Source organism: Coturnix japonica, chromosome 4, assembly GCF_001577835.2.
Source record: "Coturnix japonica isolate 7356 chromosome 4, Coturnix japonica 2.1, whole genome shotgun sequence".
Taxonomy (NCBI): domain Eukaryota; kingdom Metazoa; phylum Chordata; class Aves; order Galliformes; family Phasianidae; genus Coturnix; species Coturnix japonica.
Window position 1 is genome coordinate 15,855,736 of NC_029519.1, and position 17,405 is coordinate 15,873,140.

A 17,405-nucleotide genomic window follows, 5' to 3' on the forward strand; every position below is an offset into this window, starting at 1 on the left:
GCTTCTGTCATGATGCAGAGGTCAAAAGGACCAGCACATGTATTGTGAAGGCAGCCACAAAAGAAGTAGCTCTTCCTGACAATTAACCTTCTGCAAATCAGTCTGTGCACCACTCACTGTTTTCAGAGAGACCTGAGAAATACTAGAGATACTGTAGATAATTTTTGATACTAGAGATTTTTTGATAGAGATCTTGATGCTAGAGAGAATTATTGATTTTTCAAATTGCGGCCTTGCTGTTATGGCCTGTCTCACACTCTGCACTATACATATGCTGACATTTTTGTGCCACATTTTTCTCTTAATAAGCGTATCATCTGAATTACCCCACTGCTAGATCCAAACATCTTTTCTTCTCTATTACTAGCATCCAGGAAGCCTAGGAACTCCCTGAACAGAACTAAACACAGTGAGGAATTACAGGTCTTGGGGTTAAGTGCCTCTGGTGAGAACTATATTACTGATAGTTAACTTGCAGAGATATCCCTGGATGTCTCTTTTTCAAGCTGTCATCAACACGAACCTTTTAAAATTATCTTTCAGTGACTGCTCAGGAGTTCCTTCTTTTGAATAATGATGATCTACTCTGTCTTCATTGTAAAACATAGGCTTCTGTGATACACATTTGGTCTAGTCAAATTGTCTTCTTGTTTCCAGTGAGTCTAGTACTGCAATCAAATCTTGGCAGAAAAAAACTATAACCATAGAATCATTTGAGTTGGAAGGGGCCTTTCAAGGTCATCTGGTCTAGCTCCCCTGCACTAAACAAGGACACCCACAGCTCCATCAGGTGCTCAGAGCCTGGTCCAACGTGACCTTGGGTCTCTCCAGGGATGGAGCATCACGACATCTCTGAACAACCTGTGCCAGTGCCTCACTACTCTTCCTGTGATCTTTTTTTTCTTATATCTGGTCTAAATCTCCCCTTTTTTGATTTGAAATTATTTCCAGTTGTACTATCCAGACTCTGCTCAAGAGTCTGTCTCCTTCCTTACAGCCCCTACATATACTGACAGGCTGCTCTCAGCTCTCCCCAGGGCATTCCCTTTTCTATGCTGCACACCCCAGCTCTCAGCCTATCCTCACAGGGAGGTGTTCCATCCCTCAGATCATTTTTGTGGCTCTCCTCTGGATGCACTCCAACAGCTCCATGTCTCTTTTGCTGAGCACTCCCCATCTGGACGCAGCACTCCAGGTGAGCTCTCACAGCACTGAGCAGAGGGGCAGATCCCCTCCCTTGCCCTGCTGGCCTCACTGCTTTGGATGCACCCAGGATCCAGTTGGCTTTCTGGGCTGCAAGGGCACAGTTCTGGCTCATGTCCAGCTGCCATCCAGCAGTAACCCTAAGCTCTTTTTATCAGGATTGTCCTGACAGTGGGGTTGCCATGACCCAGGTGCCAGACCTTGCACTTGGCTTTGTTGAACCTCATGAGATTCTCCTGGGCTCACTGCTCAGCCTGTTTGGGTCTCTCTGGATGGCATCATGTCTTTCATGTCTGTCAGTCACACCACACAGATTGGTGTAATCTGCAGATTTCCAGTTTAAAGGAAAGGATGTTATGGGGGACCATGTTAAAAGCCTTATAGAAAGTAGATGACTTATAGAAAGTAGATGACATCAGTGGCTTTTCCCTTGGCCAGTGATACTCTCATAGAAGGCCACTAAGTTGGTCAGGCAGACTCTGAAGCCATGCAGGTTGTCCTGTATGACCTCCCTTTCTTCCATGTGCTTTAGCATAACTTCCAGGAGGGCCTGTTCCATGATCTTTCCTGGCACAGAGGTGAGGCTGATCGGTCAGAAGAGCAAGGAATAATTCATTTGTTTTTAAGAAAGAGGCTGTACCTGTGTCATCAGAAAAAGCAGTAAGTTACTAATTTGTCTTTAAAAAGATCAGCAAACCATGACCTCGCTGGTCTGAGTGGAACAAGGTCAGGTACCAGTAAAATTGCTTGGTGATTGTTGTGTGAAGTGTGAAATTTAAACTGGAATAAATGTATAAAATTCTCATGAAAAGAAAGGAAAGCAATCAACTGCTCAATTGGATCTGAAAGCTGTTAACACATTCTTACAATAGCTGGTAACAAATTAATTGCTTTGGACATGAAGATGGATAACTGCGATTGGTGGTAGTGTTGCTGTGGTTCATTTTAATCAGAATGAGCAAAGATAGATTCAGGGACTGGCTTACACAGTTCTGCAATCAGTATTTCACTGAGCCAATGAAAGAGTTGTTAAAATAGACAGTGTGTTTAGGTATGTTGGGAGAGGTCTGAGAGGCACTGTTTCCTGAGCACTGCTTTGATTAAAACACTTCCCAGCTTTTTGATGTTTCACACTTTAAGAGTCTTTTCCTTTCTTTTTCCCTCTTGTCTTCGCTTTAAATTAAAGCAAAACTCTCAATTTTGCTTTATTTTGAGACCTGTTAAGCTACATTTGCTTTGCCTGTGTTTTTCTATTGGATTCTGAGCTGACTCCAGTTTGTATTTCAGAGCCCGCTCCTGGTGGCCTGGGAATTACAAATGCATTGGCACTAGAATAAAAGTAAACTATTTTGTGAACTCTGGCAAACTTAAGCTCTTTTTCATATTTCCAGTCCAGAGAGCAGGCCCAGCTTATGAGCAGTTCCTTGAAACAGGGAGTTACAAAATTTAGTTTATGTGAAAATATAAAATGATTCATTTCTTCTTTGTACCACACAGTGATTCTTTTCTTTTCCTTTCCCATTCCTCACATGAGCGCTGCAGTAGGAATAGAAACCATTGGAAATCAAGTCCTTTGGAGAATAAATGGTTCACTTATCTTTCAGAAAGGTCTAATTATATAAAATAACCACTTCAAAAATCATTGGGTTATTTCCTTTAGATTTGGGAAGTGCCCTGTCTGCAGTCTCTCAGGTTCTTGTGGGTAGCATGTAGTCACTGATGTTCTCTGTTTTGAGTTGCATATAACTCAGTCTTTCTTGACATGGTGATTCCTACTGCAAGGTCTTTGGTATCTTCCCCATCCACCTAGAAGATCCTTTTTGGTCTTTCATTCACTGGTTCTGACAGCAAAACTCAGTTTACTGTCCTTGCTGGTAGTTTCTTGCATGTTTCAGCATCCCTATTCCTCTTCTGCTAGTCTGCAAACTGCTGGGAGCACTTAACTGCATAGAGTTCTATGTTCACGCTCTGAAAACAAAAATGGATTCTTCTTTCTGTAATTCCAGTAACCGGCCCATTATTTGTTTAGCTTTTAGAAGAAGGGGGGGAAAAAAGGAATGGAGGATCCATGTCAGTCTGCAATTAAAAACAAACAAACAAACAAACAAAAATCCATTACCAGTAAAAACTTAAATGCAACTCAGTTAAGAAGAACCAGGTTAGACACAGAGGTCGTAAAAAGAACTGGAAAGAAAGAGCTGGATCCATCTCAGCACAGCTGCTCTATGGGATTTCTGAAGGACTTCTGCAGGTGAAGTCTGCATGCTAGACATTAAATCTCCAAGGAGGGGTGAGCACTGACCATTACCTGCTTAGAGAACTGCATGGTGAAATCTGTACCATCCTGAGGAACAGCTTCCTTAGCAGAGGGGGGGAATGGCTTATATCCTTTATAAACATTAGCTCCAAGGCTTCTGCTTCAGAACTGAGAAAAACAGCAAGATTGATCAAACTGCTGTTCTATTTTGTACGTGGCTGAAATGCAACTGTTACCCTAAGCTAGCTTGCTTAAAAGTTTTTGCTCCATTCTCTGGAATTCTTGCAATTGCAGAAGTTGCTCTTTTTTGAACTAGCAGCACTATTACTAACGTGAGCGGTTGGTGGATGAGCATTCATAAAGCTTTCACATAAAGCTTTCAAGTCTCTTACTGTTGGCTTAGTTAGGGCTTTCTTCATTATGAACCTGAATAGATTTATTGTCTTTGTCAAGGAGAGTGAACAAAAGTGGTGGTGCTCACCAGGCACTTAATTTTCTCAATTCTATTCAATTTTAATTGTAACTAGTGAAAAGAATGCTACATTTCTAGGTCGTGGTTCCAGGAAGTGTTTTAAATAGAAGTAGCCTCCAGCACTGTTCAGAATGCAATCTAAATAATGCAAGATTGTTAGCAGAAAATACGACATTATTAAATAACACCAAGTAATGGTCAACTATTCATAGTCATTATTCTTGATTAGCCTGGATCATTATTATTGAGAACACGTGACCAAATTTGCCCTCAGTAGTACTCACAGCTTTTCAGGTAAGTTAACCAATCAATTCAGATTAATTACTGTTGATTATAGTCAGTCATCCTCATACTTTTTGGATTTCAGGGCTGTATTAGAAAGCACTGAAACTTTATAAATATGTTTTGTTTTCTTCTTACAAAAAAGGCAGCCCTTTCCCAAAGCATGTAGTTTGGGGAAGAGCTGACTTATGTTCCCCTAAAGCATGTACTTACAAAATCTCAGCACAAATGATGTGTCTATTTTAGTCCAGATAGCTTTCTTTTCTCAAGTCAAATAGTGTAATTCTTGTGGTTTGTGAGGATGAGACTTGTCCATACTCTCTCAACTGAACCAGAGCATGGCATTTGACAAAGGGAATCTTTTCTCTCTAAGACAAGGAGTAGAGAAAAGACCTGCTGATTTTATTACATGAGTGTTTGTGTGTTTTGAGGAGAATGGAGTGGGAAGGGGGAGTGTGTTGCAAATTCAGTATTTTCTGCAGTGTATTTCCATGTCAGTTTTGTTTGTTGTTCATGTGAGCAGTGAGAAGTCAGAAGAGCAGATGAACGGCTGATCTGAAATTTGGAAGGTGACTTTATCGTTGTGACTTGTCCTGAACTCCAGGTGTCTCTTTGTGCTTTAGTTTCCCTCTTAAAAGTGAGAAGAGCAGCCATGCCCTGCAGGGCAGAGGGCCCTGAGGGAAGGCCTGCTGTTATACACTGGGCTCGAGGGTTCTGCTGAGTGCCCAGCTGCAACAATGCTGAAAGATGGAGGTTTGAGAAGATTGCCTGTTGATCTGCCGTGCAGATACTGTCTTCTGCTAATAACTGCTCATGGCATGCCTTTGAAAAGATGCCATTTGCCCAGTGTTCAGTCAGTGCTTGTTTAGTGGGGAACACAGAGCTGTAACGAAGAGCCTACATAGACCTGTTTTCTTCCCATAATAGGCTGACTTGACAGGGTGACATGTTGTTCAAACAATGCCAGAGAAAAGATCTGTTGTGGAGCTTGGTGGATTTTTCTAGTTCATTTTACTTAAAAGCACTGTCATGAGTCTCATTGGAGAGTAGGCATCTAGTACCATTAGTGTCAAGGTCTGACTGACAGATCCCTTTCCAGGTGCGTGGGGCAGTTCTAGTCTGCTGTGCCATTGCCTCAGCTGAAGTTTGCAGCAGAGCTGTGATGGAAGAAGCGACAGCAAAGCAGTAATATCTTCTGCAGGAGCTCTCCTCAGCTCCCTTTGATGGCAGTAACCACCCAGCATGTCAGATTTACTCCAGGCTTTTTGGTTATGGTGTAGTCAATTAAAGTGACAAAATGATGTATGATGGGAGGAAGAGCCTCATTATATTGTCGCTTGTACTTTGTAGTTGGCTTTTGAAGGACTCTGTTTGCCATCGCACCTAATGAAGGCCAGAAGCTGACAGTGTGACTTGCAACAATCCTGGGCAAAGTGCAAATTCTTTACAATAACACTGTGAGAAACATCTTTTTTGCTGTGCATCTGATAACTCTGTTAAAGATGCGAGTCGGAAGGAATTTAATTTAATCCTGTTCCCATTATTGTGAGGCACGGGAGCTGGTTGTTCGTGTTTACTCTGACCTGATATTAAGAAAAACTGAGCTCTGAGAACTCATGAGCCACTTGCATAGATTTAATCCCCAGGAATATTTTGTGATGGAGTGAGCAATGGTTTCAGTTGTTAAGGGATTGCATTTTTCAGTATTTAAAGGCAAGAATGTTCCAGTGAAAGCACCCAGTCTGACTTGTTCTATGCCTGTGCTGGGTGTCTGTGCCCAGTGGGCTCAGTGAGGTGAGGCGAGTATTGCCCTTCTGTATTTCAACCCATGAGATTTTTCTGCTCCCTGTCCACCTGAAGGGGAGTGGGAGAGTAGCTGGGTGGGGTTTGGCAGCAAGCAGAGATCAGCCCACCATGATAATACACACAGTGGGAATTTACATTGTAGTTCCTTCAAAGGGAGGAATTATCTCCATGATGTGGTTTAACATCCAGAACCAGCTGCTTAACTCTTCTCAAATGTAAAGTGCTACATACCAGAGTGAAATCTGAAGGTGAGAGAGGAGGTGTGCCTGTGACATGTACAGGAAATGAGAACAATAAATAAGTGCATCCTGACCAACGTTTGAAGCGGCAATAGTTTCCTGTGTTTATAGGCTTGGAAGGTGAAAGAGCTGCTGTGCTGGCGTAAATTACTTGCCAGCAAAATTTCTACAAGGTTCTTCACAGTAAGCCAGAAATGAACCTTCATGTCTCCTATGTGCTGAAAATGCACAGTATGACAACCACTGTGTCACTGAGGTGTTTGTGAAGTGTTTGTGAAGATCAGTGCTTAACAAGGAAACGTGCTGTGATGAAATATAGTAAAAGGGAAAGAAAAAAGAAGTAAAAAAGGAGTGAAGTAAATGACAACATCTTTCTGTCCCTGCAGAAACTCAACGTATTGCATGAAGGTGTCCATGTCCTTGACGGTAGCTGAGAACGAATCTGGGCTGTGCTTCAACAGCAAGATCAGATATCTGGAAAAATCAGAAGTTACCAAAAGAAAGACAATCTCCTGTCCTGATATTGAGGATTACAAAACAGATGGTCAAGAACCAGATGTTGTATGGTACAAGGTAACTGTGTAACTGTGTCATTGGTATTGTAATGAAACTGTACCTAATGTCCACTGTTCCTAGTCTGAGGCTTAGAGATGGCCATTTTTGAACCTGCATTGGTTTCTCACTGGATCTGGAGGATACTCTCCCACTGTTACAGAAGCGGTGCCAAACTGCAGGCGAATTACCCAGCATAACCATTGACCCACAAAAAGCAGCATTAATGAGGGTGTTCTGTTCTGAAGGTTATGTGGTTTCTCTAAAAGCCGAACAATATGTGCCTCTTTGCCAGTTTCCACCCTGATGGGATGTCTCCGTAGCTGATGGTACCCAATTAATTATTAGGAAGTCTGTAGGGTACTTTCATCAAAGCCTGTTAAGTTTTACCAAAGTCTTCTGGGTAACTTCACAGAGATACTTGTACTTTTGCTGAGGTTCATTGAGTAATTTTACTGAGGCCAGTTAATTTTAGCTGAGATTTGCTAGGAACTTGTACTACTCAGCAGGTAACTGCTGGCTGTGCCTCCTCCAGGGCCTTTCAAGTATTGCCCAGAACTTTCAGCAGCAGATACATGCATGATGTGTTACTGTAGCTCTGCAAGGCAACAGGAGGATGACTAAAATGCAGGTTGCCATGCAGATGCCAGATAATCAAGTCCTTACTAAGGTCCAGGCAGATTTTACTCAATGCCTGGATATGGACCAGAATTTGGTGTTTGAAAAGCCCTTGAGTGTTAAAGAGCCACAGAATCACCAAGGTTGGAAAAGATCTTCAAGATCATCCAGTCCAGCCGTCCACCTACCACCAGTATTTCCTCTAAACCATGGGACTAAACCATGTTCCTCACGTAATACATCAAAACTACTAAAGGTATGAGGAACTGCAGGAAACAATGGGGAGAAATAAAGAGATGGGAGTCAGAGGGAACAAGAAATAGTACTTGGACAAGAGGAAATGTTTGGTGAGATTGGTGGGAAAGAATTTGGATTGCAGTGATAAAGGGATGATGAGTTTTGGACCAACTTGGCTCAGGTAATGGAGACAGAAATACAGAAAGCAGTTAAGTCCAAAATTTCCAGTGCTTGATTTGGCAATCTTAGCAGCATTCTTTGAAGGTTGGTTTGTTTTTTTTTTATAACATGAAGCGTTATGTGCAGAGCTGCAGATTTTTTTTCTTCCTTTGTGGGATGCATCAGAAAAGAGCAATTTTGAAAGTTGTCATCTATTTCTATTTTTTTATAGAAATCTCACATGTTCAAGCTTATAGTAACAAAACATGCCATAACTCACTGTTAGTATAAACAAAATTTTTCTTTCAGCCATTTGAGCTATTTCTTTCAGCGTATGGGTGGATATCTTCAGTGCTGTGCATGCATAAAATATTTGTGTTCAGTTAAATCTGAAATCTGGATAGAAAGAAGGTACCAAAGAGAAGCTGCTTCTTATGCTGTCCAAGAACCGGAGTGGAAGGGCGTTTGGTCCATATAGTCACACATGTTGCCTGGGTTGCTCAGACAGGTTTTTTTGACACCAGGCTGGAGAATGACAGCTGACTGACAAGTCATCACCATGGTGAAATTGATGTGAATTGATATGGTTGGCTGCTAACAGGCAATTGAGGTCGACAGCCTTTAGTCTGGCTTGATAATGTAAAGAGACATTAATGGAATAACCTACTAGATACAACTCCTTATTCATAATTAACATTAAGGTGCTATCACTTCAGTTCTTAGATAACGCTTATATTATCTGGACCTGTGTCAAGAAGCTCAGTAATGTAAAATGTCAGTATTAATGTCATGTAGAAAGTTATGTTGTGTTATCGCTTGAGACACGTTTCTGAAACAACATGTTGGAAAAGCATTCTGGACAGAGCTGTGGTGCTATTATAAGTCTGCCCATTCTAGACTTTCTAGACACAATTGTAGTTTCTAGAAAATCCATAATTACTTAGATTTCAGAACAGTATGAAAAGTACTTGGGTAACCCCTAAGAATTGTGATCTGGAACTTTAGATCATGCTATACAATACATATGTCCCTTCTCCCTGAAGTAGTGTCACGTGATATTCCAGTATAAAGTATGACCCTCATCTTCTGAAGAAGGTATCTGTTTCCAGACGTCTTGTAGTGGCTCTTCAGCTTATCACCCTCTAACTTGTGGTTGAATTTAACGTGTAGATTGTTGGTATAATCAGCCGTCTTCCCGTGTAAATCTGCTGCAGAGGTGTTGGGAGGGAATTGCTTTCCATTATGCTGAATTATTTAGAGAAGATTTTCCAGGAGAGAGAGAAAGTTGTCCAAAATAGAATAGAATGGAAGTAAATATGAGGAATTTCTGAAGTTTCCTACTTTAAAGTCACCTGGAAAGAGAATTCAATGTGAATTTCTCTCCTTGTAGAGGGAACTCATCAGTCCCTGGTGGTTGGGGAATCTGGATTGTGACTGGTGAACTGCAGTCAGCAAAGACAGTAATGCTACAGCTCGTGGTGTGCAGAGCTCTCCTGGTTTCCAGAAGCCTTCTCTGTATGGAGAGATTAATGAATCTGAGCCAATAATTGCATCAATTTAGAGGGAGTTAACTGTAATTTAAATACGCTCTTAAAATAATTACGCTTGAATAGATTTCTGCATACACACCCAATGAGGAATTATAAAACATTTGCTATCAGGGCTTGTTTTAACAGTAGTTTGAACTTCACTTCTGGCTTGAATTACACTGTGTGAAATATTTCTTTGGAGAGATTTCCACAGTTAGTGCCACTGATATACACACTGCTCCGTTAGACTCGTTAGAACTGTTTTGACAAGCAGTATAAGGATGTTGTTTTTAAACAGATGTGTGCGTGAAGGCATGATTGAATGAATGGGATTTAACAGTAAGAAGAGTTTCAGGGAAAAAAAATCATCTGGCACATAAAAATGCATTTTTTTAGTCTTTTTGCTTGTGTGCTTTTAAAAATAAAGAATATAAAACTGGCAACGTGTTTATGACAGGCTCTTCCAGTGCTAATCTGCAAGGATGCATGTCTGAAATACATGTACTGTGTGTATTCCTGGAATTGTATTCCTTCTAAATTAGGGTTGAACAGAGTTCTTTGCCCGGTACCATTTAGATTTAGTCACTCCGAATAGGTGGCTGATGCAACTCCATTCCACTTTGTAAATAGGTCTGAAAACTGTACAGATCAGAAGGGTTCTAATGGCATTTTCCTGTTCAGATCTGGTTCCCACATAAACCTCAAGCTGTGTCAGTGTCATGCAGCAACAAAAATAAGCTCTGATTTTTAGTACGGTAGATAGGATCTGGATTCAGATCATCTCATTCAGCAGTGTTAACTGCAGTTCCCATGCAAGACAAGGTTAAGGACTTAGCAGAACAGTATATTGGATGAACACCAATACCTGCAATGGAATTGCATGATTTAGGTATTTTTTATTTGACTGTACCGTAACTGAACTTGACCTGTTAGAGATAAGGATAAAGGATTTGGTGCCTCCAAGTGCAAGGCCAGAAGCTCAGTGTCGCTTTTCTCCTTGTTATTCTCCTTTAATTTAAAATCTGACATTGAAGATTTGGAGCATGTATGGAGTCTCAGGAGAAAAAATATAAAGGCATATTTATGTCATTTTGATCTTTTTCTGTCACACAGTAGATTTGCACGTCATTGTGTTTCCTTGTTTGTTTCCTTAAAAGAAAGCTTTGTTCTATTTTGTTTGCTGTGTGTCTGACAACGCTGTTGCAGACAAACCGAAAGTGGGACGTAGACATGGGCTGTTGGGGCGAAATCTCTGAAACTGTGAGGCTGCTGAAATTGCAGAGCCTGCTGCTGATGGTGTTGCAAGGTTGTTAGTTGTGCTTTGAGAGCTTGTTCTCTGTTGGCAGCTTGAGAGAGAGGAAATAAATGGTATTAAAGGTACTCGGGTCCTAATTGTGCTGCTTTGTGTACTCTGGGCAGCAGAATTAACCAGAGCACAGTGTTTCAGAGAACTTTAAAGCATGATTTTTTTCACAGTCTTGATGCTAAAGTTACTGAGGCAATAAAAATATAATCTTAAGGTACCATTTTGAAATGATTGGATTGTACCCTTATGTTTGGTTCAGAGAATTCAAAGAGGTATTCAGTCGTGAGTACTGTTATGGTGCAAGGGGACAGATCTGGCTGCAAGGATCATAGTACATTAGGAAAGGGAGAGCTGTGCTTTGCACTGTGTGTCTTGCACACTATGCAGAAGGACTCAAGTACTGCAGCAGGACCACAATGCATAGCAATCAAACTAAATCTAAGGTCTGGCTGGGAAAGTCAATGAAAGTTGCAGACTGTCAGTAGCATATACACCATGAGATGACACACTTGGGGGTGATGCTACAAAGAACCCAGTAACAGGAAAAGGCTGAATCAGAGCTCGCACCTCATTAGATGCGAGAGAAACCAGTGAGGAGACACAGGACCAGAAGGAAATAGGGTTTCTTGAATTATCTTACTCACAAAACTGCTGCTGTTCTTCCTTTTTCTTCTGATGGTAAATGAGGCTGTGACTGCATGAAGTTTGTCTCCAGGCTGACTCTTAACAGATGTTTCCTATACTCCCTTCTAACAGAGATGTATTTTAATGGTCCATCTTAAAATAAATGTCTTGGCAGTTGTCCATCACAAAATGAGAAGATACTTAACCATTGCTTCAGAGCATCAGATATTAAACATGGCACATTGTATACAGTGGGAATTACTGAACTTTAAAAGCATTTCTGTTTAATTTCTGTCTTCAAATTAATTCCAGTTTCAGATCTCTATGGTTTCTGAAATTATATTCAAATTTGAATTGCAAAATATGCCAAGATGGTTGTTTACTTATGTATATAATACTGAAAATCTGATCAAACAACACAGTCCTATGTCATACAAGCTGGGTAATTTTAGCAATGAATTTTTATTCTGCAGGAATGTAAGCCAAAAATGTGGAGAAGCGTTGTAATTCAGAAGGGAAATACACTTTTAATACAAGAGGTGCAGGAGGAAGATGGAGGAAATTATACCTGTGAACTGAAGTTTGAAGGCAAGCTTATACGAAGAACGGTTGAACTGAAAGTTACCGGTAAGAACCTTTGTTTTATGGCAATTAAAAACAAAACAAAACAAAAAGGTTTTAAAATAAATAAAAACAATATTCACATGTTGGTGAATATTTGGTAGAAGGGAGTCCAACCCAAATCTCTGTAAACAAGCATATCTCAGAAACAATCTCTTCTGATTCCAGTTGCATCTTTAATACTAACATAGAGGAGAGTTTAAGTAAAGCTACATAAAGAAACTTCTGCTGAGGTTTATCCTGGAATTAAACACAGCCAAAAGAGATGCCTTGAGTCACTGATTTATTGTTCCCTATTTCTTTTTAACTTTGGCTTAATTTATGATGGTCAGCTTCTCTCATCCAGATGTTTTCTTTACTGCAGAGCATGGCACAACCTATTCCTAAGATTAAGTGAGGAACACTGTAGGAGGAAAGGGATATGCTGCTCGGGGGGGTCATGCATTTTGCTTCTGAGTCCATGTAGTAGTCTACTTAATGGAATGGTACTTTTCCATTTCTTTTTGTCAGGTATCAAAAATGAATGAGTGTAAAGGTATTGCCTATCCGTATATTCCTGATTCCTTTCCATTCCACTGTGCAGTGTGACATCTATAATTATTAGTTTGCCTTTGGCGTCTGTGGAACACTGCAAGTGTCTGAAAATAGCTGGTTTTTTTTTTCAACCCTTTGCACACAACCATATAAACAAATGGTTATTTTTTTCTTTTCTTGTCTTTTCTCTGACATTCAAATTAAAATAGGGTCCTACATAGAGCAGTGTCAAATAGAAATCTACTCTTTGGTATCAGACTGAATTCGTCTGTATGGTATTTCTGTGTTCTTGAAATACAATTCTTCCCTCGATTTTGAATGAAATCCATTTTTCTTTTCTTATCATTGTTCCTTGTTTTAAATGAGTTATTTTCCCCATGTGCCAGAATCATATATCATGTGATTCTTTATTGTCCTTTTTTGACTGTGGACAGATCTCTGAAATATTGATTTGACTTACTTGACCCTGGACCTGTCAAATGAATATATAATACCTACCTTGCGGGTAGTTGCTATCCTAGGTAGCGTGCTGGTCTTCAACCAGAGTATGAACTAAGTCTGACAAAGTGAAAATGAGATGCATCTAATTCAATTCCAGATGATGGATATTCATTAAATAACAGCTTGCTCTGCCTCTCATCATGACCTTGCAAGAAGTGATGTGTTCTCTTCATCATATGAACAATGTGTTAATTCTTCACAATGTAATGACTTTGTCCTAAAATAACTGTAGTATGTATTAAAGTTTTTCATTCTATAAAGAAGATGATATGATATGGATTATTAAAATTGTAAATATGAAATATGCAAATATTTTCTTTACTTTGTGCAATGCTTGAGAACCAGGAGACTGTTCCGCTTGTAATTTGGTGTGGAATTCACATTAAATTAAATTTCCTCTAGTTCATAAAAGCACAAATGTTTATGTGTTACATACTCATCATTACAAGCACAGCAGCAGAGTAGAAGTTATCTCTATGTTTAGAAAAGACAGGCGATTTTTAACCAAACACTTCTTCCTGATTTAAGTGTTTGGGAGACATGTCTTATGTTGTGTGTTTGCTGGTTGAATCTCTCTCTATCTGCAGAACAGGCTAGGAAGTTTATGTTAGTGATGACCTATATATACTGATAAGAGCTACAAATGTAATACACAGGACTGTGTAAGCATAATATCATAGAGCTTGGTGCTTTGTAAAATTTCTTTCTCTTGTTTCTGGTTTGTGAATGTTTTATGTGGGTGGTTTTATCTTACTGGGGGAACAGGATGTGAAAGCAAACTGCAGAAGGTCACTTGAGTTATGTGGCTGGCTACATCAGGTGGAGGGTCTTGAGGCAGGTGAGATCTCAGGCTGAGAGTAGGTGTGTGGCATGTTCAGGAACCTGTTTGAAAAATATGTCTAAAGATTTTTCTTATGTTTAAATAGAATTTATCATATAGCAGCTTCTGTGCCTGCTCCTTCTTTCAGTGGGCAACTCTGAGGTGGCTGGATGGAGTCTGGCACCACCTTCTTTGCACCTTCCCACCAGGTGTTTCTGCTCATGGATCAGTTTTCCCTGAGCCTTCTCTCTTGCGGGTGTACCCACCTCAGATCTTTCAGCCTCTTCTTGTGTGATAGATGCTCCAGTTCCTTAATTATGTTTGCAGTCCTTCACTGAACTTGTTCCATTATGTCCATGTCTGTCTTGTACTGGAGTTGATGGTGTGCTGGGCCCCATTATTTGCCTGTCTGAAAACTGAGTTCTCATCAAAATACATGGCTGTACCTGAAGGAGCCAGGGTGGGACCGGAGCTCAGGCTGCTGAACCTGCTGCTCTGTGTAAATCACTGTTCATAAATACTGCTGAAGGCTTACCAGCAAAGCCTTGGTAGAATTATCTCTGCTAGCTTGCAATGCAGATGTGGAGAAAGGGATCTTGCCTGCTGATTTCACAGGCTCTTTCCTCTGCAGGGACTTTCTAATGCTGTTTCTATTGCAGTTACTTATTAACATGCCTGAATTGGCATTTGTAAAAGTACAATTGCCTGAGTTTCACTAACAATATGGATTTTGAGCAGCAAGATGCCATTAGCCACTGCCAGCAGCCATGGTAACCTAAAATTGTTATTGAAGAGTTATTCTGACAGTGAAACAGGCAACCCTGCAGCTCTCTCGAGCAAGTGGAGCTGCATTGCCATGTATAGAGAGGAGCTTGGGTTTGTTTCCCTGTGGCCTTCCAGACATTCTCTAAAACATACACTACTTGAAATAAGTAAGTTAAGTTAATACAGTTATTTACTGTAAGTCTTCTCTGCCTGCAAGTATGTTGCAAGTGTCTCTTCTGTGGGAACTGCATGCAGATGAATGATAGAAGAGAATCTCATGCATTCTTTTCCTTGTGTTACTGGACCTGCCATGTTTGTACTCTCCAGGATAGTAATGGAAGATCCCAGTAGCTCAGTTAGAGTTTTTATCCTTCTTTGGGACTAAGTCATTGGTCCCAAAGAAGACAGTTGGTAAGAAAACTGTGAGATGGTTTATAAGAAAAAGCTCACTCATCTTGTAGATAAAAACCAAAGCCCAACAACATAGTGTCTGGCTATTTTGAGAAAGAAAAAGGAGTCTGAGTTGTAACAGTAGAGAAAAAGGAGCATAAATCAAAAAAGGGAAATGTCATTTGTAGAAAGGCCCAGTGGAGTACTGGACATAGCTACCAGTGTCCTCGTATGGCTTTGATGGTTAGAGGTATAGGAGACAGCGATATTGTTCTTTGGGGTTGCAAAGAAAAGTCTTGCAGCCTAAAATATATCTGAAAAATATTTAGACACAAAGTATTTATAGGGACAAGATGTTGAGCTCCAATACAGCACTAACAAGCAATGGCTACATCTTGCTGTTTGGGTGCATTTAGGAATAATAGATTGTCAACAAAACAGCTTTTTCATCGCTCGTTATTCATGGTTTTGCTATATTGTGCAGACAGATGTGAAACAAGTCTTGTCAGCCTTTTTCACTGAATAAACATGACAACAGCATTATCGCTTAGTAAGTAACATGTAACTCTTCAGTCTGTTTAAAAATATATACATATATACTTTTTCTCTTTGCTTTTTTGGTATTTTAGTTGTGGATAAAAAAGTGAGTTTAGCACCTGTGATCTAGGGCTATCAAAACCTGAAAAGTGAATAAAATGTCTGTCTCTACTGAGAGAGCAATTACAGCACATCCAAATTGGGGGGGGGGGGTAAAAACAAACAAACAAACAAACAAAGAACATAGTAATAATCTATGAGGAGACAGGACAGGTATTTAAGAGATGTAAGCAGATGCAAGCAGAAGGCCAGGGAAAGGGAGGCCCTCCTGAGCAAGGAGTGAGCCCCAGTGTCCTGGAACAACCCAGAACCCCCTGGCAGGTGAGGCTGTCTGGCAGGGCTGTGCTTTTGCATGGACAACTGTACTGCTGATGGAGTTTGCCTTGGTATGATTTGTGAAGTCTTACTTGACAGCAGAAGGTGGCTGTCTGCCCAATTTCACAAAATGCCAGTGATATATTGGCCTGACATGCAGGAATCATTGAACCATTTTGTCCAGCAGACCTCTGAGTTTCTTCTGAGCCCTACTCTATCTTCATCTCCATCATTTTCTTCTTTCAAGCCACTAAAATGCCTGGCTGTTCCTAAAAGTCATTTGCACGGCAATATTTGTTTTGACTGTCCTAAATGACAAATTATTCCACCTGACTTCATGAATTGAATGATTCTGCCTGAGTTTGTTCTTTGCTCATAGTTTTTCAATTAAATTCTTTCCAATCTCATTACACTGCCCACTTTTCAAATTACGCCTGCTGCTGTTGCTAGATTATTTAGTGTGTTCAGGGCTACTCACTTAGCACAGGCGATTGATGGTGATTTTCTATGGTTAAACCAAAGGGGTGAACTGGATTTAAAATTGCCAGTAATTAGTTATACTCTCTGGTTGCACCATGGACAGGGAGAAGCTACCACAAAGAAACTGATAGTAAGACCTAAAAGTACATCCAGTGTTTTGTGGCAGTTCCCTCTCTGCGTGTTTTTAGCCCTGTGTAAACTGGGTATGCTATTTCACATCCATTGTGGCAGAAAATAACAACACACTGACAAGAACCAATGGGTGCTGATCAGTGACTAACCTAGACCTGTCTGTATGTTCACCCTAAGCCTTAACAGCTCACAGCAGAGGAACTATTATCAACATAATCACAGAAATGACGTGTTGATTGACAACACTTTTGGCTGCTGTTGGTTTGCAGAGAAGCCATAGAGAAAAGATATTAAAGTAAGTTAAAAGTTTGTTTGAACTGAAGTGTCACTTTTGGAGTGATATTATATGGGATTTACTTTTATGGTGTAAAATGTGAGTAATATTATTTGCTTAAAAAACCATGTCATTATGATTCTATTCCAGTAGCATTATCTTTTATCACAAGCAGTTCAGCAAATCTGCAGTGAATTATGAAATGCCTCAGTGTTGCTTAAGTAGTTACTTATCCAAGAAAAAACCACCAGTTGAGCTCTAAAAGGTCACTGAGCTCTGAATATCGTTGTGCAGATGGGAATTGAATATACATAAAAGCAGGGGCAACATAAGACACAGGTTAAAGAGGCAGGTAGCTAAGGAGTAAAAGTGCATAAACTGAACATATTCAGCAGAGTTACTTGAAGAGAGAGGAACAGTACTAAGGATGTGCCTGTTGCACAGAGCTCCAGTCTGCTGGGATTTCTAAGTGAAGAACTCGGAAGGAGCTTTTCAGCAGAGCCAGTTAGTACATTTGTACTGCTTTTAGTACCCAAAGTAACTCTGACATCTCTGCCTGGCACTGCACTGTGCAGGGAGGGCAGAGCCTCCAGCTCCTGCAGGAGGGTGCACCGTCACCTTCCTCTTGTCACTTCATAGTCTGTGCTCCAGAGCCTTTTCTTTGGGCATGGGATGAAATAACAGTTTTTAAC

The 17,405-nt window shown here is 40.4% G+C and overlaps 1 protein-coding gene across 6 annotated transcripts in view; it reads left to right on the forward strand.

Annotated features, from left to right (window-relative positions):
• IL1RAPL2 (interleukin 1 receptor accessory protein like 2) overlaps positions 1-17,405 on the forward strand; it is a 305,577-nt gene that overhangs the window by 154,565 nt on the left and 133,607 nt on the right. For all 6 annotated transcript variants that reach the window (XM_032444393.1, XM_015860827.2, XM_032444395.1 and 3 more), the window contains 2 exons: positions 6,646-6,832; positions 11,758-11,911. In XM_032444393.1, the coding sequence (XP_032300284.1) occupies positions 6,646-6,832; positions 11,758-11,911 (341 nt within the window). The remainder of the gene's footprint in view (positions 1-6,645; positions 6,833-11,757; positions 11,912-17,405) is intronic.